Genomic DNA, 24093 nt, shown 5'->3' with positions numbered 1-24093 from the left:
TTCCTAATCAGGTAATCCACGGGAGCTGTGCCTTGTGGAATGAACGAGAATCTTGTATTGCACAATGCCTGTATACATGATATGCTAGAATAAACATGCATGTGTATACTATAAATTAACAGCCCTTCAGAAGTATAAAACGCACCCCTCCACCCTAGAACAATAACCCCGGGACATCAAGTATAGTCCTTCTCAAAACCCATTCTATCCCCAAGGAAACCCATCAACCCACCATGTACACCCCATCCATCATCCAAGGGCTCCTCCTCGCCATCACCCTCGTCTCCTCCTCCGAAGCCAAGCTCGGCATCAACTGCCGCGGCTCCGCAAACTGCAACACCTTCGGCAACACCCAGATCGCCTTCCAGCTCAAACACGCCATTGACGGCATCGACACCAACCGCTGGTACAACAACGGTGAGCACATCGCCTGTGTCGGGACCGGTGCCCCGATCACCGGCAAGGGCGGTTTCTGCGCCTTCTTGCAGAAAACCGGCGGGACGAATGGTGGTGTAATCAAGAGTCTGGCTCATTATATCCCGGAGCATGGGTATGTTACTTTCCAGATGATGGGTGTGATATCTCGTTAAGGAGGGTTACTAATGCACTGGTGTAGATGCAAGGTTTGCGGTAGTGTACCGTACTACTATCCTCAGGGGAATAATAATGTGGATGATGGGGAGCTGACCTTTAATTATGTGGATAATTCTTGTTCGCAGGATGATGCGAAGCTTTGTTGATTTGACTGGTGAGACTGTGACTGAGGGTCTCGATGATTTATTTCTATGTTAGTGCAAATAACGATAAAGACAATGTTGATTGTGGAATGCAAGGGTGATGGTTGGGTTCTATTCGCTTTTGATTTCTTTTTTTCTTTCATTCTTTTAAACGTGAATGTAGTGTTTTGATGATGGCCTTATAGCCTTGGACTGGCACTTGACGTTGCCAGTAGTGAGTGGTTAATTACTAGTTATTCATAATAACATACAGTCTGGAACATGGTTCAACTCTAGGCGCATCTGCCCCAAAGATAAGAAGGACGTCCTTGACACTAGAATAAAAGAGACACAGAAGGTTATTCAACTCGTCGGAGAGCCAAAAAACACCCGTATTTCATTGCTAGATAAGTTCATCATCATCCATGGAGTCATCTTCCCAGTTAACCTTCCCTCCCAGGCGTGCACCCTGTCCTAGATCTAATTCAGGCACGGCGACCGGAGAGGGTTTCTGGGTCTGTGTCTGCTGTTGCTTCTCAGGTGCACCGAAACCCGACGTTGCAAATGCAGGGAAACCTTCCACACGGGTCCCACGTATCCGAACTTCACCGGAAAAGTTGAGCGCTCGAGGAGGTGCATCGTCTACATAGCCATCCGATATCCCAAGTAGCTGCGTAGTGAGCCTGAAGAAGGCCACAGTCATGGCCCAGAGCGGAGTCCAAAGGGCGGATAGGTGCAACCATCGCCAGAGCATTGTAGGAATGACGAACGGAAAGCGTGGTGCATCGGGTAGCAGGCAATTCCCTCCACAGGCTTCAGCAATGAAGGGATGGCAGTAGTAATCACACATGGTCAACTCTGAGAAGTACCACAGGAGTAAGAGTGCACTGCACCATCCCAGCAGAGTGGGACGGATACGGGGCGAGCCAGTTTCACGTCTCCATAAACGTGGGAGGTAGATAGCATAGGTAGAACCGTTATGGTGGGCTTGACAGGTTTCGCAGTTGTCACAGGAATGGCCTGAGGATGATTGTCCTTTCGTAGAAGCTGGAATCGAAGCCAGAGTCGCGGCATCCCGTAAGACTTGATCTTCTAATCCATGAAGTCCTTTCTTCACCTTCTTAATATTCTCGGTTAGAGACTTGAGTTTTTCGTTCAGTCTGTCAAGATCGACGCTCTCAGCGCTTCTTGGGCTTTCGAGTTCGAGTTTCTGCAATATGGATCTCTCATACTCAGCATCATCCTCTGATTCAGTCTTCGGGTCACTTGGCTTCTCGTCAAGGATCTGTTGGAGAGATTCGAGCGTGTCATCGCCAACATCCAAAGAATTCTTGTCGGCCTTGAAATCCTGCATGACCGTCTCCAACGCACTCTTTGGTAGATCGGGTTTGATCAGCGGCGGCCTTTTTTTCTCTTTCGATTCATCTGCTTGCTTTTCCGCCTCCTCCTTTCTCTTATCTTCCGCTTGGCTTGTTTTCTTTGGCCTCACATTACCCGCGCTTTCCCTTTCCTGTTCTCTCTCCTTTGACTCACTTTCCCTCTCATTCTCCCAGGTTATTTGGGCTTCTTTCTCTCCCTTGTTAAGCATTTCATCCTTATTATCTTGCTGCAACTCAGAGCTGCTGGGCTCTTCAATGATGGTTGGAACTCCTAGCCCGGGAGGCACATCAATGCTATTGTTTTCGGAACTTGGGGGGTTGAAATTGTTCAGGCGAGGCTTCGGAAGCTCTTTCATCCGCTCAGTCATCGGCGTATCAATCCATGCGCCTGTTACAACCGGCGTTTTGTCGTAGATCCGCCTCTCAGGGATTTTGGGGTTTTCCGGCGTGCTGAACTCGGCCTGGCTTTGCGGCGGGCTTTCTGTCCTTGAAAGCTTGCGAAGAAGATCATGAGAGTCTCTTTTCGTAGGACTTCGTTTGTTAAATATAGAATTCTTGTATACCATAATCGGCGTGTTCGGAATTTGACTTCCCTCCCCTAGATTCTCATCTTTCTGATCTGAGAAAGGCTTAATGCGCGCGTCTGTCGGAGGAATCCTATTATACCTATTGGACGGAGGCTCCCCTAGCGCATTTCGGTTCCCTTCATTAACTCGATCTTGCAAGCCGGTATGCGAGCGTATGTCGGGTTTGGAAGGACGCGGAGAAGCTTCTTTGCGCCCTTCATCAGTCCGCCCGGACTCGGATTCGGTGCGTCGGGTGATATTCCTAAGCCAATCTCGACGATGAGTGCCCCGGCTACCCCAGTTCAAGGGCACGTTCAACGCAGGCCTCAGATTATCTTCTTTTTCTTCTTCTTCTTTTTCCTCCTCAAAAACAGCCTGATCCTCCTCATCGCGCCTCTGTAAGTTCTCCGATGTCAACGCCGCTGTTATTCCGGCTTTGCCCAACACAGGCGAACGAGTCGCGGTAGCCCGTTTTAAACGTTGCTCGTCCTTGATGTGGTCGGCCAGTGTTCGACGGAGGGACTCATCTGCAACCTCATTCAGAAAGTCCGCATCCGCGGTGCTAAACAGGCTATCCCCCCGGGTCCTAGATCCAGATGACGAGCGAGAACTTCGATTGTCACGGAACCGGTTCGTGGAGAACCCGAAGTCCTCCTCATCCTGATCGACTAGATTGCCTGCGTCATCAATCTGCCTATATGTTTCCGCCAGCTCGTTAGGAGGGTTAGAGTCGGGAGATAAGTGGTTGAAGCTCTGTTTGCGTCGGTTGGGCGTGTCTAATGTATACGGTTCCGTCGAAACGTTTTCCGACATGGTTGGGTACCCCGATACGGCCTCGAAGGCCCCTCGCAGGGTACCTGATAGGCTGAGGTTCCTCTGACGTCGAGCGCGATACTCACCTGTAGAGATAGGTGCTTGCGACGCGTCGAAACGGTCGGGGGAGTGCGATTCAAGGTATGCTCGATGGAAAGGAGAGCGTTGCTGTTGGTCGTAGTTGCGACGCGATAGCCCTGTTCGCACGCTTCTACGGTCGGGGTTAGACATGGTGATGTGTGGGAGGCCCCTCGGGAAATATCGTTAATCCACCCATTCACTAATCCATGCCAAAGGGGAGAGGAATGCTGTTTCGTCAAGGGCTTGCAGTGAATGCAGAGCGACGCGCGGGTATCTTTGGAGTCCCCAATCGGGTTTAGCAGGGCGGAGGGAAAGTATAAGAAAGTCAACCTTAACCATGATTCTACTGTAAGTACTTATACAGGAACAGATCTCTTGTGTTAATATAGTCAGCCTTTTTTTCCATTAATTACTAACTAAAACACCAGTATCTCCAGGTCACGTTCAGACACTTGACCATGGTGTCCAAATTCTTATCATTCAACCTCCCCTCCGAATAGAATACTGCTTAGCGCTGAATAAGAGCTCCGGCCTTGGAGTTTATCCCATGAGCGTCCGTGGAGAAGCTGGCAAAACGCCCGGTTTCCCCTCCTGATCCCACTCTTGTTTCTAATCCAGTACCTCCTACACGATCCTTTCCCCTGCAGTCTTTCGGCCCAGGGGCAGCAGCTGACTTCTAACCACGACCAATACAAGAGGTAGACGAGGAAGCCAAAACAAACCCTATAACCTACTCTGGTAGAGAAACTGTTTATCCTGGTATGTCTGGATGCCTTAATCTTTCGCTTCAACCAACCGGGCAGCTTCTCGAGGAAGTAGAGGCATGAGAGGCGATTAGCTGGCGAGACGACGAGAAAGTTAATTGTGACCAAACCTGGGGGTTCTATGTCTTTATTACTTCATACTCCGAAACATGCCTTGCCAAAATCCCAGAAAGCGATAGAGAACTAGACCCGTGCCGTGGAAGGTACTCTTAAGTACGCGTGTCGTGCGGCGTATGCCGACGAGGCTTTAGAGAGATCTAAATTTGATGTGATTCTGGATGAGTCGATACTAGCCAAATGCATCTGAAGATCAGGTGAGGGAGGAATTCCGCTCGCCCATCCGAGGTCTAGATCTCCATGATCCACCAGAAGAGCCCCTTGGTCTTGTAGGCCACAGTTGACTTTATGGTGCCGCCTGCTCGCAATGCGGCTTGTTTTATTCTGGATGAGGCTGATATCTCCATGTCGGCTGAACTTGAATTCTCAGAGAATCCAACACAGGACTTTGGGATATGTGAAAAGAAGAAGTTTCGATTGGTTGTGGCGCCGGCCTCAATTCAGCGACAGGCAATATCGAGGTGTTCGACATTTATCCCGTCAACTCCCTAAGTCGCATCTAGCAAAGTATCACCTTTGATACGAACGTCTTAGAGGATGGTTTGAATGCTTGATGAGTTAACGTGCATATATCTGGAGGAGCAGCGAGGTAGGAACCTCTAAATATCTTTTCCTGGATAAGCTATAATACATAGCAAGCTGCGTTATCCAGCCAAAGAGGCCTACTCTACAACTACGTAGTAAAAGCTGAAATACAAACTTATTGGCTCCTTAAGGAACTATATATAACGTCCATAGAATCGGTCTAGATGATCAAGAGCTGACTAATAATGATACGAGATGCTATTGGCTAAAAAGGGTGCCTAAACGCCGCGGCGTCGACAGGCTGCCGTTTTTAGCCACCAATTTATTTTACCGTCAACCAGCTTTGGGTTTGTATTGAACATCCTAACATTAAGTGTGGTGATAAGGGACTCGACAGATAAAAAGACCAATTCGACCGGTTGCTAGTTATAGTCCGCCGTACTATGCGAATAGTTCCTGTCCAGACAAGTCGCTCGTTCCCCTCATTGATCTTCGAATATCCAGGCCAGCTGGGTTCAAACTCCAAACAGATGCCTTTCGGTTTCTAGAGACCATCCTCTAGCACAGTCACTTTATAAGTCTTCACTTACATGTGTTAAAACTAACGACAAGATACTCCTACCCCATCAGACGAGATGGCCAAGTCTGCAAGACGAGCCGGAAAGGCAAAGGCTTCAGTTACCCCCTCCGTCTCGTCATCAGGCGCCTCAACTCCAAGCTCACAATCGGGCCCTCTTCCTCCCTTCACCAAAGCGCTCGCCTCCCTCCAACCCTTCCTCGAACTACTCTCCCCGGAAGAAGTGTACCTCGTCCACATCGACACCTCTCCGCAAGACCTCAAGAAACAGACCTTCGTCGCTCCCGCCGTACTCAATGCCGCCATCGCAGCTCTCCTGGTCTTCCGTGTCTACATGGTTCGCAACATCTATCCGGCACTGTTGGCGACACTGATCGGGTTCACCAGTACCATGACGGTGGACACATCCGCCATATCGTGGGGGGAAATGGCGAGCACGATTCTGCGTCGAACGGGCACGATCCTGATCGACTATGTCCTAGCCACAGTGTTTCTTTCGTGGCCCATCGGCTTCGTCAAGGGTCCCGTGAAATGGCGCTCCAAGGTCGGCTTCCGTGGTCACGAAATTATTGTCCGTCGCAGCCAGCCCACCCTGAGCCAGGGACTCGAGCGCAACTGTTGGATTCGGGACAACGAGGCAATGAGGGACAAGATTGTCGCTGCTGTGACTCCGGACCGCATAAAGAAGACGGGATACCTGCTCGTGGATGCGGACTGGAATCTTGACTACGACGCGATGATTAAGGCACATGAGCTGGTGGACAGGTCGAAGAAAGACGACGGAGTGCCACTGGAGGAGTTCCGGACAGCTGTGATCGTGAACACCGATGCCGATGGCTGGTTGATCTGGCATGTTGAAGATGAGGACACGCCTGAAGGAAGAGAGCGGTCGAGCCAGCGAGACCAGATTCTAGCGTTCAAGGAGAAATTGACAGCCATGGGTAAAGAACATCTTTTCTTCCGATGGGTTGAATTAATCCAGTATGAAAGCACACAACCCGGAGGTTTTACCCCAGAGAGGCAGCAGTCTGCTATGGTGCAGGCAAAGAAACTTTTTGAAGATGAGAACGTTGATTTTGCACGCTTCTGGCAGGAAGTTGGTGGGCTGGAGGGGTTTGCTGATCAGCTTGATTGATATCTATATGCTGTTCTCCCTCTCTTTGTTTTGATTTCATTTATGGTTAATTTGCATCAACACTGTTGATTGGCGTTACATTTCCGTGAGGATCATTTAAAATTGGCGTCAAACCTTTAGGATCTTATGAACATATTCGGCGTCTATTCTTATAGTGCTATTGGTTTTTTCTTTAGTCACAAATCAGTACCGTTGCAGATTCAACGGGTGAGGATACCATAATTCTAAGCTAAAGACATCCAAAACGAAATATATGGGCAAATATATTCCAGGTCGACGGGTATCATTCATGCAATTTCATGACGTATAAATCTGAAGCTCTAGCACAGCTTCCTGAAAGTTACTCATACTGTTGTTCGCTTGAATTATCGACTTCCGCCCTCCAAGCGATAGTCCACAGACCAGAGCTTCTCCCACGGTCGATATCGAGTAGCTTGCCGCCGGCTCGGTGTTGATTGTGACGAGGATACAGCGCCAAGATTGTCAAACCGCGAAGACAAAGGAGATCTTGCACCATCTGCCTGTCGCTGCTGCCCAAATCCAAGAGCGCTGCGTGTTCGTGCCAAGCCCTATGACGGATCGTCAGCTCCTTTCAGCAATTCAGCGCAGAAAAGGAAAACGGTCCGTGTGTTTCACGGGCCCTGGAGCTGGTCGCGGCGAACCTCTCCTGAAGTAAGGGCTGCCTCCCGTGGCTGCGAGCCTGCAGTTGCAGTTGTAGATTCTATTTCAGCTTGTCGAATAAGGTCAGTTGTAGAATCATTGCCCCGTTGTGACGGCGTGGCCAGGCCTCTTTTAGAATTAGAGCTGTTACGTCGACTATCCAGGCTCTTGCTTAACGTTCTGGCAACATTGCCTCCGGCCGTCGTGCGCTTCAATCGAATGCTGCCCCGCGCATCTACGTGTGCTGGTGCAACGGTGCTCTTGCCTAAGCCTGGCGTTGCTGGTGCACCTGGTTTTTCCTCGCTGGCATCCAAGAGGTACCAGCGAAGGCCGTCAGACAGCTCGAATGGATTCTCATCGTCGAAAGAGGTGCCATCGCTAGCCTCTCCAATTGATCGACGGTCAGGATTAGCAGCATTCATTGATCTAGAAAGATCCACAACCCGTTCCTCGATCTTCGTGATACGTGCAAGCAGCCAATCTCGGGTATTGAGCTTATGGGCATCTTGCTCGCGCAAGAAGTAGTGTGGTGCTCCGACGTTGAAGGCAGCCCATGATCGGATGGCTTGGTTTCGCGTCGGTAGAAACAACGCAAGATCCCCTTCCTTGAAGGAACGGTAGGCAATCTTGTCATGGGCTTCACTTTGAGTCCGATGATATTTATCCCGGTATCCTCTCGCTTCCTTCTGCCATTTGCGAGCAAGCACCTCAATGTCTTTAACACGCTTGACAATCGCGTCTCCGAAGATATCCACATCGAACTGATATAGTGATTCCATGAAAGCCATAAACCTATCGGTCTCCTCTTCGGCGCTATTGGCGTGCATCCAGTCAAGAAGTGTTGGGTCGGGCCTTACAGATACCACCCCAGACTGGCTGAGGGAATCCGCAGTGCTCGAAAGTGCATTGACTTTGGAAGACCTGTGGACAACAATATCTCCATTCTGCCGGACAACAGTGAAGCCCAATTGCTCCAACATATGCTCAAATTTTTCAACTTGCCTGAATAGCTGCTTTGAAAGCTCTTGAGACCTTGTCCCGCAAGTCTCAACTTTACCAACAGCGTGCTGCTCAGTTTCAGCCATGGCCTCCACCCTTGTCTTCCAAATCAGGATCTCGTCCTCAGCCTGCCGAGCCTGAGCTTCGACTTCGGCTAATCTTTGAGACAGGTCCGCCAGTTTTCGTTCTTCCTCTATGACGCGTTCCCGAAGTGCGTCAGAGCCAGTCTCGCCTGATGCCAATTTAGACTGCAGAGCAATAAACTTGGTGCGTTCGTCATCCAGCTCGGATGTAACAGTTTCCAGTCTTGATCTCTCTTGCACCAGCTCCTTTTTGACTTCGGACAGCTCTGATGCGCGCATTTCTGATGTCTCCCTTAGTTCTTCGGCTTCCGACTCGACTTGTTTCAGGCGCTCTTCAAGCTCCTTGGTTTCGGCTACAGCTTTGGCGGTGCTTTCTTCAGCATTCTTCGCATGAATCGATAGCCCTTCGGAAAGTACTTCAATGGCCTTGATAATGCTAGGAATCTCCACTGGGACGGTGCCGCCAGGGGACAAGTTCATGAAAGCCGCTTGTAAAGAATGAATATTCTCTCGATCCCTACATTTTCTTTCTGATTCTTGCTTCTCCAGATCTTTAATTCGAGTTTGCAAACCCTCTTCCGTCTCCTTAAGAGACTGCACGTATGCCGTCAAGTCAGTCACCTTTTGTATCTCTCCTTCTGCACGGGCATGAGCATCTTGGAGCTCCATCTCAAGCTGGTGAATCCGCTCGTCGCCATCCTGTTTCTCATGCTCCCGGCCCTCCACCATTCTATCCAACTCCTCCTCGAGCTCTTCGGCTCGAATCTTACACCTTTTCATTTCGTTTTCGAGGAACCTCCGCTCATCATCAAACTCACGCTGCCGGGCTTCAAGATTTCCAATCAGATCTTTTTTCGTGGACTGCGCCTCCTGTATCTTGTCAGTGTTGGATTGACGTTCTGCATGTGCTTCCCTTTGGAGCTTCTGAACTGTCTCCCGTTCTGTAGCCAACTCAGCTTCGAGGTGGACAATACGCTGCACTAGGGCCTTCTCCTCTGAAGATTGGTTCGAGGACATCCGTCTTGAAGAGACAGAAGATCTTCGCGACAGTGTATCGGGGTGCGGCGATGCAGGGGAGCTAGGAAAGTCAAGCGAGAAGTTCCCACTAACCGGTCGCCCCATGTGACTCTGGCGATGTAGCAGGTCTTCAAGCTTCCGAATACGGCTTTCAGAACCTTTAATCTTCTCTTCTAGTTTGGACTTCTCATCCCTCAAGCTCCGTACCATGTCATCACTGCGAAGCAAAAGAGAGCTTCGGCTGAGGTCGAAGACACTGCCTTGTTTGAAGGCCTTTGCTTTGCGGCGTTGTAGGCGTGTAGGAGCGTCCAATTCTTTATAGAGTTGGGTCAACTCCTGGGCTGGGCTGGCCATACCAGGTTTAGTCTTCAATTCTTCAATGTACGATTCGATCTCCTTCCTACTGACTACCGGCCATTCATACTCTTGGCCTCGTAGGTTAACTTCGATCCCCGGTGCAGTAGTGTCGGAAATAGAAATGAATTCACCCATATTTTTCATCCATTTTTTTCTTCGGCGTTGCTCCTCATCCTGAAACACGGACATTTCCTCCGCTAAAGTGAGCGAATCGCTCTTCATCTTGTCGCTGAACTCGCGGCGTCGAACAGACTCAATCAACACAGACCCATAAACCATGGGCATGTGGAAAACTGTGTACAAGATGTCGAACGCATCGCTTTGAAAATTCAGATTGTTTATCTGAGACTGCACATCAGCAAGTCGTAGCTCGAGCGATGATATTTGTCGCATATGACTAAAAGCGGCTTTAACTGCAGCATTGTATTGCATGACGGCCTCCTCCAAGTTGGTCTGGATCTCGGTACTAATGTCCAACAGCGATGGTAAGAGGTCCTTGGTATGACTTAGGGCAAGTCTAGAGACGTTGGCTAGCGTTTTCTGGTTGTTGGGCAAAGCCAAGACATGTTCATAGTCGGATTGTATCTTCTTAGATATGGTTTCCACTTCTTGCAATAGGCCTTCAATGCCGTCCACACCCGAAGGGACCGTAGAATCTACCAAGTGCTGAGTGTCTGCAGCAATCCCACCAACAGCCTTCTCCACAACTTCAACCTGACGAGCAATACGCGAGGATACATCCGCTGCCTCTGAGCCAGCTCTGTGCACTTCTTCTGTATCCAGATAGTCACGTAACGTCCCCGTGGATCTGTCCTTGCCCTTCGTTGGAGTGGATGGACGTCCTAGGAAAGTAATGTCCTTTCGAGCTGGAATGTTCTCCAAGGTCGCGAGAGTTCGTTTCCATCCGTCAAGAGCTGCTTGTTGTTCCTTCAAGAGATCATTTGCCCATGCCTGGGCTTCTGTGAACCGATGTTCCAAGGCGCCCACGTGAGTTTTCAAGTTCTCAAGAGCCACACTGATAGCGCGGTTGATAATGTTGGTCCTCTCGTTGTGCTCTTGTATGACCTTATCTACAGACTTGCAGCGCTCCAGCAAAGCCACGGCCCACGTTCGTCTGGCCATGTACAGGTTCCGCCAGGCCTGTAGGTTATTCTGATCGGCGAGGGTATCGGGAGGGTTTTCGAGGTTGAGCGGTTGTGGAGAGGGGAGGACCGGGAGGTCTTGGTCGTTCGGTTCACTAACATATCTACGGTCATACACGAAAATCTCATCCTTATACGAACAGTGAGCTTCGAATCTCCAGAAGGTGGGGGGGCAGCTGGCGGAGCCATACCTCAGTAGCTAGTGTCTGTATCTTGACGTTCTTCCCGCGGGCCGTCATTAAGATCTGCCTCTGTGATGGGATTGAGGTGTTTCGGGTAATCCATGATCGAAGCGCATCGGGACTAGTGATCAAGAATGATGGCGTCGATTAGCATTCCCATACCAAGACCAAAGGGGAGATAAAGAAACGGGGAACAAAGGGATGGTCCGGGCACATAGAGTGGAGGTGAAGATGAGCTGAACATACGATGCGAACGACACCGGATCGGCAAGAAAATGCTCACCGGTGTGAGCGATGTAGATGTGTAAAGACATCCCCACCTCACCGGCCGAACAGAGCGGCTCAAAAGTGACTTCCTCGTGAGGTGAAAGGAATCTGGAGGAAGAGAGATAAGGGCGTTCATATAAACGCAAGGCATCCAGACCTGAAGAAGCTCCCCGGACCTAGGCCCGTTTTGGGTGACTGACATACACGGAACCACCCAAAGCAATTCTCCACCGCCCGACCGATGGCTTGACCACTACAAAAAAAGCTTCTTATCACGCGATGCTATTCTAAGCTGGCCACGAGGTCTCGTTTGATGGCATCGGTGAAGGCTCACTCCCTACCTCACCTGGACCCGGGTGAGGTTTCCTTGGTGGATCTCGCAGAGGATGATCCCAGAGATGTCGTATCTTTCTCCGACAAGGAGGCATTGACCCTACAACTATATCACCAAATTCAGGAACAGGAACTAGAAAAGGCACTACTGGAACAAGGTAAGTTGCCTTCCTTTGTTCTGCGACCCCTTTTCATGACTCTGAGGCCCTCGTTCTTATTACTGGCAATGCAAACACTAAGGTCTTCTAGATTCCGAGTTACTCTCTGGGGACGGTGCCGAAGAACAGCTGGCTATTGCAGAACGTGAGCTTCTTGAAGCTAGAGCTACTTACACGGTCAGGCGGAAGGCCCTTGGAGCCGTTCTTATGACAGATCCTACTCTCAGAGCTGTTCTTCTGAAAGCTACATTTCCGACTGAACAGTGAGCCTTTGTATTTCCTTTTATTCTTTCCCCCCTGTTTTGCCCCTCTCTTTGGCAATTTTTACCTACGTGAGAACCGCAGGTTGGAGAATCTGGGACAATTCTAACAAACGACAGAACGCTTCTTCGTCTTGTCAATCGACGTGACGTGCTCTCGCTAGCACATGAAAATTTGAATGCTGCGCTGAACTCGACTCTGAAGAAGTTGTCCAATACGGAAGTAGAAAATCTCCAGCTGCACCAAACAAACAAAGAGCTCGTGCGAGAGTTACTAGATCTGACGAAGAATGATGAATCATGGAAAGAAGAACTTGACGACATGAATGTCAAGACGCTGCTTGAGCAAGTCAAAGTGGATCATCGAAAGAGCAAAGCGAAATGGGAAACTATAAAAAGCATTACTAGCGCCATTGTTGTTGGCAGTGGCGTCAACTGGTCTGAAGATGAAGAGCTTATGGCTCTTGTCTTGGATGAATCTGACGATTGATAGATTGGTGGCAGGTGATGAATCTTGTCCTCCAAATGATGCCGGCATTACTATTCGAATGGCGTTGACTTGATATACCTTTCTTGGCTAGCTCCCGAAATAGAAACAATATGATGCCTTGTTAAAACTAGTTAGGGCCTATGGAGTATTGTGTAGAAAATGGGACTACTCCGTAATTGGGGAGAAGAACTCAAGGGGGAGGAAAATACACAGTAACCATGCCAACAAAAAGAAAAGTGCATCGACCCACGTGACATCATCTGGTTCCCGATGACGGCAAAGAGCGCGTTCGTCATGATTTTTGCAAGCACACCCAAAAAAAAAGGTGATGAAGTAAATTGATACCTCCAGAAATCATAAATAAATTACAACAAAAAAGTTAGCAATCAACGCTAAAATTCACGTATGATCGAAAAACCACTCCACACCTACTCAAATGGTGAGGGTTGAAAAAAAATTCAAGGGGGAAAAAATCAAAAGGGAAGGAGAGCTCCATAAAATGCATGAGCATATGAAGAGCGCGTATCATAAAAGCATGGGAGAGGGTAATCAGGCCAAAGAGGAGCCGGCGTTTCCACATGGAACCAAAACTCGATCACCCCCTCATTATTATTAATGGGCAGATACAGATCCTTACTTACAATACCACGATCATTCTCTGCCCCATCAATACAGAGCCAGTATTTTGCCGGTAAGTTGGATGGTGTTGTTTGGAGTGGAATGCAGTGGCATTTAGTAGGAGCAGTAGCGGTACTTTGTGATCTGTGCAAAGCTTACAGTACCTACTAGTTCATTACAGCAGTCCGTCTATCAAGACTTTATTTAATTAATATATCAATTAGTGGCTATTATCTGTAAAGCAACTATCCGACAATCAATGCTTGTCGTCCTTGTTGCAAATGCCAATAGATGTACCTCCTAACTCTGACCCTGGAAACAAATTGGCAGCCGTTTGTACTCCGTGGTACAGATAGTCACAAACCCATAGGATTGGCCATGGATGCATCCTTGGAACCTTTGCTCTTTAGATTTTCCTACCACAAAGCTCCCTAGGGAGAAAGGATGAAGGTGGTATGATGATCTAGCAAGATTGGCATTTGTCTGACAGTGTCGCAAAACTATCTCATACTGGGCGTTGATGTACTTTGAGGCCCTATTGGTACACAGTTGGGGGGGGGTTTGTTTTGGGGTTTGTGGCTTTGCGTTAAAAAGTCAAGGTAAAAAATAATAAAAAGACTTCCTATGTGCTTCGCCTTCTATCCCTTAAACTACTCCGTACAATCACCTTTCTCATTGGCAGGTAAACTTTATGCCAGGAGAAGACTGCGAAATTAGGATTAAGTGCCGTTGGAAAGATTCTCTAAGATACTCTAGTAGGTCCTGGTACATGTAGCTCATAGTACGCATGAATCCAATCAAGCACCTTGTTACCGGCGCAAGGGACCCTGGAAAGTATCCCGAGTATTGCAGGCTAGCAGGAGCTATTTGTACTAAATTAAGTGGTTTGGATGAGATGCGTCCATGTCCAAGTCAAATTGACCCGGACCCAGCACATGTAACTGGCACAAGCGCCGAGCCGAAATGAATAAACGATTTGCAACTATGCATATCACAGAATACAGAAATTCGCATAAAAACGAAGAAAGGGATGTGGTCATTGTACGAAGTCTTGTTAGGCCGCCGTATATACGTATATACAGCTAGAGGCTATGGAGGATGGGTGACATAGAATATCAATATGCCACCATCACCAACTGAATCAGCGGCGTAATATTTAAAGAATGAATATACGCCATGAGTTTGCATTATGCAATATTCATTCATCCACCAATACTGACTTACAAGCTAACTACTAATCGTATGCAGTACAAACGAATAGTGAAGGGCACGGGCTGCGGCAGTTGTGTATGTATAAGGGTACGGAGTATGTACATACATGGTACGGAGATTTTTGCAGGACGATGGTAGTTATGGGTAGTAGGTACTAGGTCCTACTGCTACGTACTACTTTACCGTACTACAACCACTGCCACCCATATTCCGTCAATCAATAGATAGTGTTAGGTATGTAAGTTACCTGAGGTAAGTTATCCACATGGTGGTAAGTAGGTAACCTCATAGTGGCGGCGGCTGAATAGTGTATTGTGACTGTCTTGTATCATACAGTACGCTGGCTAATAGTGGAGCTGCGTCAAAACAATTCCTCTGCACGAATTGATTGCCGGCTTTGTCTGACGAGGTGATGGTTGAAGAAAACCGTAGCGATGGCACCGATTCCGGTAGAGGACACTTCTGCAACCCTAGTAGTTCCGTCCGCTCAGCAATCAACCAAGAAGGATGTGTTCGATGGGAGTTGTAGGGGAAGAATGGGGAATGACCATACATAACGGGTATGATACCATACCACTCATTCCCGAACACACCATAGCCAGTCGCAGCCAGACTTCCCTTTCTGTGCTGCCCACTTCCCCCCTTCGCAAGTGCGAGTAGGTAGTGGCCCGCCTTCCCGTCTCCCTCTCTCTCTCCTACTACTACTACTCTCCCCTCTCCCTCTCTCTCACTCACTCTACCTACTCTCCCTCACTACGCTTCCCATACAATCCTCTCTTCCCCATACAAAAAAGTACTGCATATCCGCGTCGGTGAGTTCTCTAGTAAATATTCGCGCTTCTCACATTGATTTCACACCACCCACACAATTATAATTTTCTCCTCAAACTGTCCGTTTCCACTCTGAAGGCTTTCTTCAAATGTCATCTCCCTTGGTTTTTTGTCACGGCTTCGCGATGTTACTGTCGCGCATCTGCAGCGGCAACTATATAGTTCCAGAAATAAAGTGTTGATCCAAACTGACTTTACTCACCAACAGGCCAAAACTGCCGACTTCAAAAACACTAAATTTGATTTTCTTTTGAAGTCAATTGTCGGGTAAGTCACTTGTGCGCCTTTTCCTTTTCGTGTTCTGCCTTAACTTGCGCCCGCGATCGGACTTGTTTGGGGCGCGCGCGCACGCTGGGGCCGCACCATACCTTTCTACTGCGCGGACTGTCGCATTACTGGCCCCCCGACCTGACCTGTTTCTTTCTTCATTATTCTTTCACCTCTCCTTGTTCTCGCTGCGTGCCTTCAATCCCTGCCAACCCACCCAAAGCCACTCTTTGCATTGGCACGACCTCTTTGCCTTGGGCTTTCTAACGAGACTTGTTTTCTACAGACCACACCAAGATGCCTAAGGAGAAGACCACACGTAAGACCAAGGGTACCCGCGTTGAGCGCAAGAAGAAGGGTATGTCCTCCGCTCACCTGCTCTGAAGCGCACTGACTGACCGGTTCTTGTAGACCCCAACGCACCCAAGCGTGGTCTCTCTGCTTACATGTTCTTCGCCAACGATAACCGTGAGAAGGTTCGCGAGGAGAACCCCGGCATTTCTTTCGGTAAGAGACACAGACCAGAGTCGCAAATTCGCGCATCGCACCAGCTAACTATCGAACAGGTCAGGTTGGCAAGATGCTCGGCGAGAGGTGGAAGGCCTTGAGCGATACTGACCGCCGTCCCTATGAGGAGAAGGCTGCCGCTGACAAGAAGCGTTATGAAGATGAGAAGGCGAGCTACCACGTACGAGAACCCCATCGCATCGTGAGTTTGGAACATGCTAATAGATTGCAAATTTAGGCTGCTGCCGAAGAGGATGAGGAATCTTCCTAAACCATCTTTCCACCTCCTCGCAGGTCTTGTGAATCTTGACCGATTGGCGTTTCGTGTTGTTTATTCCCGCTAATTGCCTGACTTGTATTTGTCGCTTCTTATATTTCTTTACTCAATGGTTTCTGGTATGGGATGACGGTGGTTTCTCCTTGCTTTTCTGTTCATGAAGGATCTTCAATGGGACATGTTTACTGTATGGATTGGCGGCTTTGGGATGGATTTGACTTGAATCGAGGGGTGCCCGGCGCTGAACTCCAGATTGGCGGGAGAACCTTGTTTCGAGTATCTATGGTGAAATATGAATTGAAGCTGTTGAGACAAGCAAATCTGCTGTATACTAGCCTAATCAACCGCATCCTTACCTTTCTCTATAGAGTGCCTCTGTCAGTATAATGACGGATAATAATGGGTTGGAGTGTTGGAAACTAGACATGTTTCTTTTTACAGCTTTGTTGAGCTATTGAGCTTTCCATCCAGCTTGGCCCAAGCTCCCTCGATGACGCGGGCGTTGTTTACGTGTTGGACGCGTCGTGTTCCGAACTTCCGATATCTCCGAGCTTTTGCTGCCTGAGGCTGCAGAAACCCATGAGTGGTTGTCTTTCAGTCCAGCGTCTAGACCCTTTCGTAGATATTTAAGTCCCCAATTTCCCCTCTTGGTTCGGCCACTTTGTATCTACTCACATTGTGACACAACTCATCGTACTTACGCGACAAGCTTAGGAATTATGCACCTATGTACAAGGCTATCCAAACAAAGGCTGCCAACATGGCCAAGTGCATACATACACACGCTAGGGCACCTAACTGTTCTCGAACAAAGCCGTGCTGGCTCCAGCATCTACCCGTCACGATGCTATTCTCTGACTGGGCTGCCGTTGAGCCTTGAAGAATTGCACAACCGCGTCAGGCAGAAATTGCATATGATTCAACGTGTTTGCTACACTGGCCACCCGGAAGCGACAGAAATCGTCTACTTAGTTTCAAAGCTGTGTCTGCCCAAAAAAGCTCTCAAACGAGCTGTAGTGAACGGGTCGATGTCAACTGGATATGAGCCGGATTTAGCGGCAGAGTCAAATTACGAGGAGCGTATCTTTTGCGCTAGATGATGCTGTTTGTATCGGTGGTCCACTACTGAACTCAACCTGGTATTGCAGTTCTTTAAGCAGGATGCTGGGTTTTGCACGCCTAACTTTAGTCGGGCGGACTCTTGATGTCTTCGGAATACGGCACAATCCCTGGATTTGCCCGGCAATATTAACAGGTTGAAATTGACGGCCACAGTCTAATTGCTTCCCTTCTATAATCAAGATGGCTCCGACCGGGTTCGCTCTTGGAACCAGGTATCGCTTCTGATTCCGCATCATAGTGAAACCATGTATTTTCTTTCCAATGAAGTGCCGCGAGACCACTTAAAAGAGATTGCTGGCCCTAGATCTATAGATGTGGCATACATAACAGATCCATAACTCCATAGCAAAGAGTGGGCCGTCAAGTGACATGAGAAGGATATAATCTATACGTGGTGTTGAAGGAAATGCCATTTCGATCCGAGGATTAATAACTAGTACTTACAATGCGTCCTTAGGTTCATTCGAGTCAATGATAATGATGTCTCATGATCCTGGTTGGTCAGTGACAGGGGAAAGCCAACGTGACTTTGATTGCATCCCTTCTCGACTTTCTTACTGCATGTCAGATTGGATGGCTTTCGCCTTCCGCCTGCCTTCCGCCTTCCGATGGCCGGCTTATCATCGTCTCATTGTTCGAGTCTTCGGCAAAAGTGAGTTCTTCTCCCCAAGAAAAGAAAAAGAAAAACGAAAAGAAAGAAGTGAAATCCCTGATCCACCCCCCGTGTGGTGTGGTGTGTGTGTGTATGTGTGTGGGGGTTACACTGTCCACTCTGTCCATCACCGCTTCATGGCGCCATCGTTCATTGGCTTCATGAATTCTCCGCTCATGGACACGTCAATGGCCCCAAGTCAGTTAGACACTTGGAGGGCAATTACCCTATGCGTTTCAAGCCATGGTCAGCATGAGAGCCGCAAGTGAGGGTCATGGATGGCTTGTTGTTTAGAAGGTCTGGCTCTGATACACTCCATTGACTATTTGACCCGATCGTTGCCCCACTTGACCCGCATTCTTCTGTGGACAGATGATTGTTTAATTGATGGTTTTATGCGACTTCCTTTGGCTTCTACGAGAAATTGGTTTTATTTCGTGCAAGACCCGATGGTCTCTTTTCCTCGGACTTTCCTCAGTTTGGATTTCTCCTACCGTTCGGGGGTCAATCCGGAGGAGCACAAATTGACTGGCTCCTCTTAGTGAGTGCGATACGATGCATGCTGATCGCACAACACTCTCCTCGAACGCATTATTCTACGACTGAGTTGTCGTCGGGTCACCCCTCCACAGCTACATATGGTCCGAATTACCCTTATGAATAGGGATATTTAGCTTTCACGTTTTTCTCCTCCCTCGTTCCTCGCCCTTCGTTGCTTCTCTTTCCTTTTTTCTTCTAAACGCCATTTTCATTATAAGATCGCTGTCAGTTACATCCATAGTGTTTCCTATACTTCCCGGGCTTGCCGTTCAGTATTCACAACCCCTTCATCTACTGTTGAGGGAGCCCACACAGGAGTGTTATATATCTTTCTGTCTATTTTATATGTATGTGTATATGCATGACCCGTTAGAGATACGTGTCTATCATGGCCCTGCGTACTTCCGCCGATAACGCAGAGGATGTGGCCGCTGGCTTTCGTGCATTTCGGGATCATCTCCCTGGACATGAAGCTGAAATAACTGGCCTAATTGCGGATCTTTTTGCTGTCAGCTCAGCTCTCAAAAGGTTGGACAATCTCACAAACGATCGTCGTTATCAGCATCATCTGGCCGCCGTACATCCCGACCTAGAAGTGGTCCGTACCAGCTTGAAGATTACCCTTGAGGATATCGTCGACTTCTTCGGGGATCTTGAAGTGCGCAGAGGCTCTATCCGAGATGTGTATAAGAGAACATGGATGGAGCTATGTGCCTTCTTCAAGGACGAGTTCCGAGACTCTCTCACCACACGCTTAGCTAGGTACAAGAGTCTTTTGCTTGACTTGGAGGATTACATGAAGGAGTATGTCCTTCCCCTCTACCACATCCATAGATATTTCTATACTTATATTCTATCCCTAAGCAGCAGCCTCTCTAATACCTCATACATGGCTGGGGTTCGTACCGATCTCAGGACGTTGCTAGCCCGACAAAGCAGCCGATTGTCACATCAACTAGGTTCCCTGTCTCTGAGCACACCGTCATCTCCTAGTAGCCATAGCGCCGAATTTGGTAGTCCTGCCAGTGACCGTAGGCCTCGTAATCGAAGGTCCTACGAACGTGCTAGACCGTCTCATGCGTCTCCGCAATCACCCCTCTCCCCTGTGTCTGGAACATCCTCAGACACCCCACCCTCGGCTCCGGATGCACCTGGATCCCCTTTCACCGGTTCGGCCACAAGCCATTCCTTGGGTTCAAACGTTATCAGTGACCATTGGGCTAAGAGGGTTTTCAGAGAAGTGCGTGCAACGACTCGAATTCCATATGTTGGCGAAAGGTGAGAGATTACAGCGCATTCAAAGACCAACCAGGCTGATGCTTGCTTAGTTCCAAATGCCTAGGCGACCTAACTCCCGGGGTAAAACGATGGCTTCATGAGGCAGGGTTTGAAGAGCTTTTTCAATTGTATGTATTGGAAACCTCACTCCGTCACTTTTTTTTTTAACGTGCTACAGAGCCTTCAACGGCGATTCGGATTTGCGTGTGCATTTGTATGTGCGAGAAGATGATCATCGGGCACGTATTATGTGCAAGACTCTTCGCTCTACCCGATCTAGTGATTATCAATGCCTCCCTCTGAATATGTTAGAGATTGTTCGTGTAGGCTCCTGTCTGCAGCTGTGCCGACGACGTCGTGGCGGCCTTGAACTGGTCCTGTGGGCTAATCTCAAGTTTAGCACAATTGAGCGTGCGTATTAAAATTCCCACTCCTACGTTTTGAACACTGCGCTGAAGAATTGAACAGATATGGTATTGTTTTTCTGTACGTTCCTTGCTCTTCGCTCGCAGGACTGTGGTCGGCCAGTGGATCACATCCGTGACTATGAGCTAGACGATGAAGAAGAGCTCTTTGGAGGGTACGCATATTCTTGACAGTAGGAGGAACGAGAATTACTAACCTAGGCATTCTAGACCTATTGTCGACGACAATTTCCTTCATGCCCTACGCATATACCGTGATCGTACATCTGGCGCCATAAGACTCCAGGCATCTGTGCACAAGGGGGAGATGAAACGGTGGGATACCCGAAGGTGTGGCGACATTTAAACGGTTCACTAACTGACCGTTTATATAGTGCTCCAGTCTGGACGGCATTCATAACAAATCACATTGGCACTCGGGGATGGATCCGTCAAGCTGACCCAAAAGTTGTTCTGCTACGTGAACTTCAACGAACAGTTTTCACCTTTGAACACTATGACCCACCACGCACATCTCGAGGAGAGCACATATTGAGGTTTTCGAATCGCTCTGGTTGGTTACTTTATTTCCCCTTCTATTTGTCTCCCGATCACCAAGGCTTACTAATTTACGGCATACAGATGCCCAGGGTTTTGTGGAGACTATCGCTGAGCTCGCGGCCCGTTGATCTGGTCAATTAATCTACCCCAAAATTTTCTATTCGGGACATTTCCACTATTTCCAACAGCTATAAAAAAGGTAGGGTTCATGAACAATCAAACACAGGAAAAAAGTAAAGAATTTCTCATGTGAATGACGTCCGACGTCCGACATCCACGACATTGTTATACTACACTAATTACCGAACCATCACGATTAATGAGTTATGTTTATGAATTTCATGAACTAACGAGGCTAACTGGATGGGACTATTGTTTCTTTTGATACTTTATAAATAATCGCTTCGCTATTCCTTAATGGTGTGGCTAGAGTCTGACTTAAGTTTCTGATGGGCATAGTTCTGTTAGGTACTGCTATACTAAGTGTCCAGGATCTCAATAAGGAGAAAGGAGAAAGAAATAAATAACAAGGAAAACCAATATTCACTCTAGTTGTAAGTGTAAACAAACGAATTTCATGATATAGCAAACTAAAGGGGTATCTTCGAAAATTAAAGCCTAATATACAGGGAAGACACTCAAGCACCAACGTCTCCCAGCTTAGCTAGAAACATCTCTGCCTGTCTCTTGGATCTCAGCTCTCCAATTTTCTTCCTGCGCTCATCCTTAACCCGTTCTCGCTCTGCCTTTCTCTCGCGGCGGCCGTCCCGTTCTCGCTGAGTCTCACCCCGCGCATTCATGAGTTCCTCCATCTGCTGCTTACGCAAATTATCATCCTTGGAGAAGGCGTAAAAGCCTGTTCCCCGATTCCGAACCTCGGCATCTGCATCATAATGCATCTCTTCGGGTGGAGTAGGGGACCGATCTCTCCGCTTAGCAAGATATGACATCTGTGCCGCCATGCCGGCATCAGGATTGAACGCCTCCGACTGCACAGTAGCCCCGTAGATCAAATTGTCCGGGCGAGAAGGACGCCAGCGCTCCCTGGGGTCGCCCCGCTCATTCCCTCCCTCTCTCAACTGGGCCGCATGAGCCGCCTCGGCTCTAGTCCCACGGCGAGTCCGGCCAAGTTCATCCTCATAGGAGACAATCGATGCATTGTCATCATCTCTCTCTTCCTCCTTATCCTCGTCACCATCGCTCCCCGAGCCCTTGCCCCTCTCTGCATCGGCCCATTTCCGATCAAAATCTACCAAGCCCTCCTTCTCCCTCCGCCGCAGCCGATCTAGATACTTGTCCTTCGTATCTTCTTCCGAGTCACTGTCGGCCGCCAGGTACAGCCCCTTCTTCAGGTCCTCGTACATGCGCGCCTTCTCCTCCATTCGCCGCTTGGAGCGGTGCAGCGTCGCGGTGTCCAAACCCCCGATATCTTGGGTCCGCTGGTGCGTCTGATGGGAGTCATCGTTGTGGATGTCAGCAGCGGCACGCTTCTGGGCGCCTTTGTTGTGGCGCGTGAAGATGTCCGATTTGTTGGATTTGGAAGGTCGGGGCCGGCCACGGGTGGAGGAGTCGGTGTCTTTGCTGATGAGGGAGGAGAGGGCTGTTGTGAAGGCGAGCGTAGAGGAGGATGGTGCATCAGATTGAGATTGGGGTGTTGCTTTAGAGCGAGAGATGCCGTAGAGGGAGTTTGATTTCGACATGATGAGTTTTGTTGGAGATGAGATGAAGTTTAGCTATTCTCGATCTAATCGCAATCAATAAGGATGGAAATTCGACTAAGTGGGAATAGGCAGGTATGACTAAGGCCGTTCATAGATGACCCCACGGAATTCCCATGTTCCACCTACTTTTATATCCTCTTCTCTCTTTGTCTCTTTTTCTTAAGAATCACTGCTTTTTTTTTTGGCTTAGAGGGCTCTGGTTCAGTTCCCCTTTCTATCTATATCCCATATCACTTCCCAATCAATTGCCCATCACCATGTCGAACCCCGTTTATCTCGGTGTCATTGGTAAGTACATACCACTACAACCAACAGCCTCCCCACCCACTATACAAATTCAATCAAAATCGAAAACTAACCCATATCAGGTGTCGGAGGCGTAGGATCCGCCTTTCTGAGCCAACTCGCCCGCCTCCCTAACGCCCCCAAGCTCGTCCTTCTCGCTCGCTCCAGCCAAACCCTCCAGTCTCCGACACCGGCCTATTCCCCCGCCATCCCCGCCGCAGATTGGAACACCGCCGTCGAGACGCCCTCCCTGATCAAATCGGGCGCTCTCTCCGTTGATGAAATCGCTTCCTATCTCTCCTCCGCCCCAGGCCGCTCCATCCTCGTCGACAACACCAGCGACCCTGCCCTCGCCAGCTCTTACCCCGTCTTCCTCCGCAAGGGTATCTCCATCGTCACCCCCAACAAGAAGGGCTTCTCCTCCGACCTCTCCCTCTGGAAAGACATCTTCGCCTCCGCCGCGCAAGGCAAGGCCCTCGTGTATCATGAAAGCACCGTGGGCGCAGGTCTCCCCGTGATCTCGACCCTCCGCGACCTCGTCAACACCGGTGACGAGGTCACCCGCATCGAGGGCGTTTTCTCCGGCACACTGTCCTTCCTGTTCAACACTTTCGCCCCGGTGTCCGGCGCCTCCAGTGCGAAGTGGAGTGAGGTGGTTGCCAAGGCCAAGGAGCTGGGTTACACTGAGCCTGACCCCCGTGATGATCTGAACGGTATGGATGTCGCTCGTAAGCTGACCATCCTGGCTCGTATCGCCGGACTAGATGTGCAGTCTCCTGACTCGTTCCCGATCGAGTCGTTGATTCCTAAGGAGCTGCAGCCATTGCCCTCCACTCCGGAGGGCACCGCGCAGTTTATGGCCAGGTTGCCGGAGTTCGATGGTCAGATGTCGGCTATCAAGGATGCTGCTGAGAAGCAGGGTAAGGTTGTGCGGTACGTTGGTAGCATCGACGTTGCCAAGAAGGAGGTTAGCGTTGGCTTGCAGTACTTCGACAAGGATAGCTCTATCGCTGGTCTTAAGGGCAGCGATAACATCATCAGCTTCCACACGAAGCGTTACGGCACTAACCCGCTCGTTGTGCAGGGTGCCGGTGCCGGCGGTGATGTGACTGCCATGGGCGTGACCGCTGACCTGATGAAGGCCGTGGAAAGACTGCAGTAAAAATTCCTATTACTAGGAGGCCGGGGGGGGGGGGG

The 24093-nt window shown here is 49.2% G+C and overlaps 10 protein-coding genes across 10 annotated transcripts; 7 read left to right on the top strand and 3 right to left on the bottom strand.

Annotated features, from left to right (window-relative positions):
• Window positions 1-233: 233 nt before the first annotated feature.
• BDW43DRAFT_311864 (killer toxin) lies at window positions 234-740 on the top strand (the record flags this gene model as incomplete). Its single annotated transcript, XM_032047263.1, has 2 exons — window positions 234-550; window positions 617-740. 2 exons carry the CDS (start codon window positions 234-236, stop codon window positions 738-740), a joined length of 441 nt encoding a protein of 146 aa, XP_031899629.1.
• On the bottom strand, window positions 534-3020 carry BDW43DRAFT_278620 (uncharacterized protein). Its single transcript, XM_032042190.1, has 2 exons — window positions 617-3020; window positions 534-550 (listed from the first exon to the last, which is right to left on the bottom strand). The coding sequence occupies exon 1, from the start codon at window positions 2659-2661 to the stop codon at window positions 1120-1122; it is 1542 nt and encodes a 513-aa protein (XP_031899628.1). The 5' UTR covers window positions 2662-3020; the 3' UTR covers window positions 534-550; window positions 617-1119.
• A 1709-nt stretch (window positions 3021-4729) lies between these two features.
• BDW43DRAFT_278618 (uncharacterized protein) lies at window positions 4730-5033 on the top strand. The gene has a single exon (XM_032042189.1). The coding sequence runs from the start codon at window positions 4744-4746 to the stop codon at window positions 4954-4956; it is 213 nt and encodes a 70-aa protein (XP_031899627.1). The 5' UTR covers window positions 4730-4743; the 3' UTR covers window positions 4957-5033.
• A 458-nt stretch (window positions 5034-5491) lies between these two features.
• On the top strand, window positions 5492-6918 carry BDW43DRAFT_104177 (uncharacterized protein). Its single transcript, XM_032037801.1, has one exon. It carries the CDS (start codon window positions 5597-5599, stop codon window positions 6671-6673), a length of 1077 nt encoding a protein of 358 aa, XP_031899626.1. The 5' UTR covers window positions 5492-5596; the 3' UTR covers window positions 6674-6918.
• Window positions 6919-6940: 22 nt separating this feature from the next.
• Window positions 6941-11505, bottom strand: atg11 (autophagy protein ATG11). Its single transcript, XM_032042188.1, has 3 exons — window positions 11360-11505; window positions 11123-11234; window positions 6941-11061 (listed from the first exon to the last, which is right to left on the bottom strand). The coding sequence occupies exons 1-3, from the start codon at window positions 11425-11427 to the stop codon at window positions 7306-7308; spliced, it is 3936 nt and encodes a 1311-aa protein (XP_031899625.1). The 5' UTR covers window positions 11428-11505; the 3' UTR covers window positions 6941-7305.
• BDW43DRAFT_278611 (centromere protein H) lies at window positions 11505-13166 on the top strand. The gene is made up of 3 exons (XM_032042187.1): window positions 11505-11871; window positions 11963-12134; window positions 12252-13166. Exons 1-3 carry the CDS (start codon window positions 11694-11696, stop codon window positions 12619-12621), a joined length of 720 nt encoding a protein of 239 aa, XP_031899624.1. The 5' UTR covers window positions 11505-11693; the 3' UTR covers window positions 12622-13166.
• A 1935-nt stretch (window positions 13167-15101) lies between these two features.
• Window positions 15102-16317, top strand: nhp6 (high-mobility group nucleosome-binding protein). Its single transcript, XM_032042186.1, has 5 exons — window positions 15102-15341; window positions 15491-15549; window positions 15836-15907; window positions 15961-16056; window positions 16116-16317. Exons 3-5 carry the CDS (start codon window positions 15847-15849, stop codon window positions 16292-16294), a joined length of 336 nt encoding a protein of 111 aa, XP_031899623.1. The 5' UTR covers window positions 15102-15341; window positions 15491-15549; window positions 15836-15846; the 3' UTR covers window positions 16295-16317.
• Window positions 16318-19035: 2718 nt separating this feature from the next.
• Window positions 19036-21018, top strand: BDW43DRAFT_311858 (uncharacterized protein; the record flags this gene model as incomplete). The annotated part of the gene is made up of 8 exons (XM_032047262.1): window positions 19036-19451; window positions 19515-19925; window positions 19976-20053; window positions 20104-20336; window positions 20394-20505; window positions 20561-20665; window positions 20725-20903; window positions 20972-21018. The coding sequence occupies 8 exons, from the start codon at window positions 19036-19038 to the stop codon at window positions 21016-21018; spliced, it is 1581 nt and encodes a 526-aa protein (XP_031899622.1).
• A 510-nt stretch (window positions 21019-21528) lies between these two features.
• Window positions 21529-22590, bottom strand: BDW43DRAFT_311857 (CCDC174 family protein; the record flags this gene model as incomplete). Its single annotated transcript, XM_032047261.1, has 1 exon — window positions 21529-22590. The coding sequence occupies one exon, from the start codon at window positions 22588-22590 to the stop codon at window positions 21529-21531; it is 1062 nt and encodes a 353-aa protein (XP_031899621.1).
• Window positions 22591-22709: 119 nt separating this feature from the next.
• On the top strand, window positions 22710-24084 carry BDW43DRAFT_278587 (homoserine dehydrogenase). Its single transcript, XM_032042185.1, has 2 exons — window positions 22710-22899; window positions 22980-24084. The coding sequence occupies exons 1-2, from the start codon at window positions 22869-22871 to the stop codon at window positions 24056-24058; spliced, it is 1110 nt and encodes a 369-aa protein (XP_031899620.1). The 5' UTR covers window positions 22710-22868; the 3' UTR covers window positions 24059-24084.
• The last annotated feature ends 9 nt before the right edge of the window (window positions 24085-24093 follow it).

Source organism: Aspergillus alliaceus (genome assembly GCF_009176365.1).
Source record: "Aspergillus alliaceus strain CBS 536.65 unplaced genomic scaffold BDW43scaffold_26, whole genome shotgun sequence".
NCBI lineage: Eukaryota > Fungi > Ascomycota > Eurotiomycetes > Eurotiales > Aspergillaceae > Aspergillus > Aspergillus alliaceus.
The sequence above is the reverse complement of the archived record's forward strand: the minus strand, read 5'-3'. Positions and strand labels throughout refer to the sequence as shown.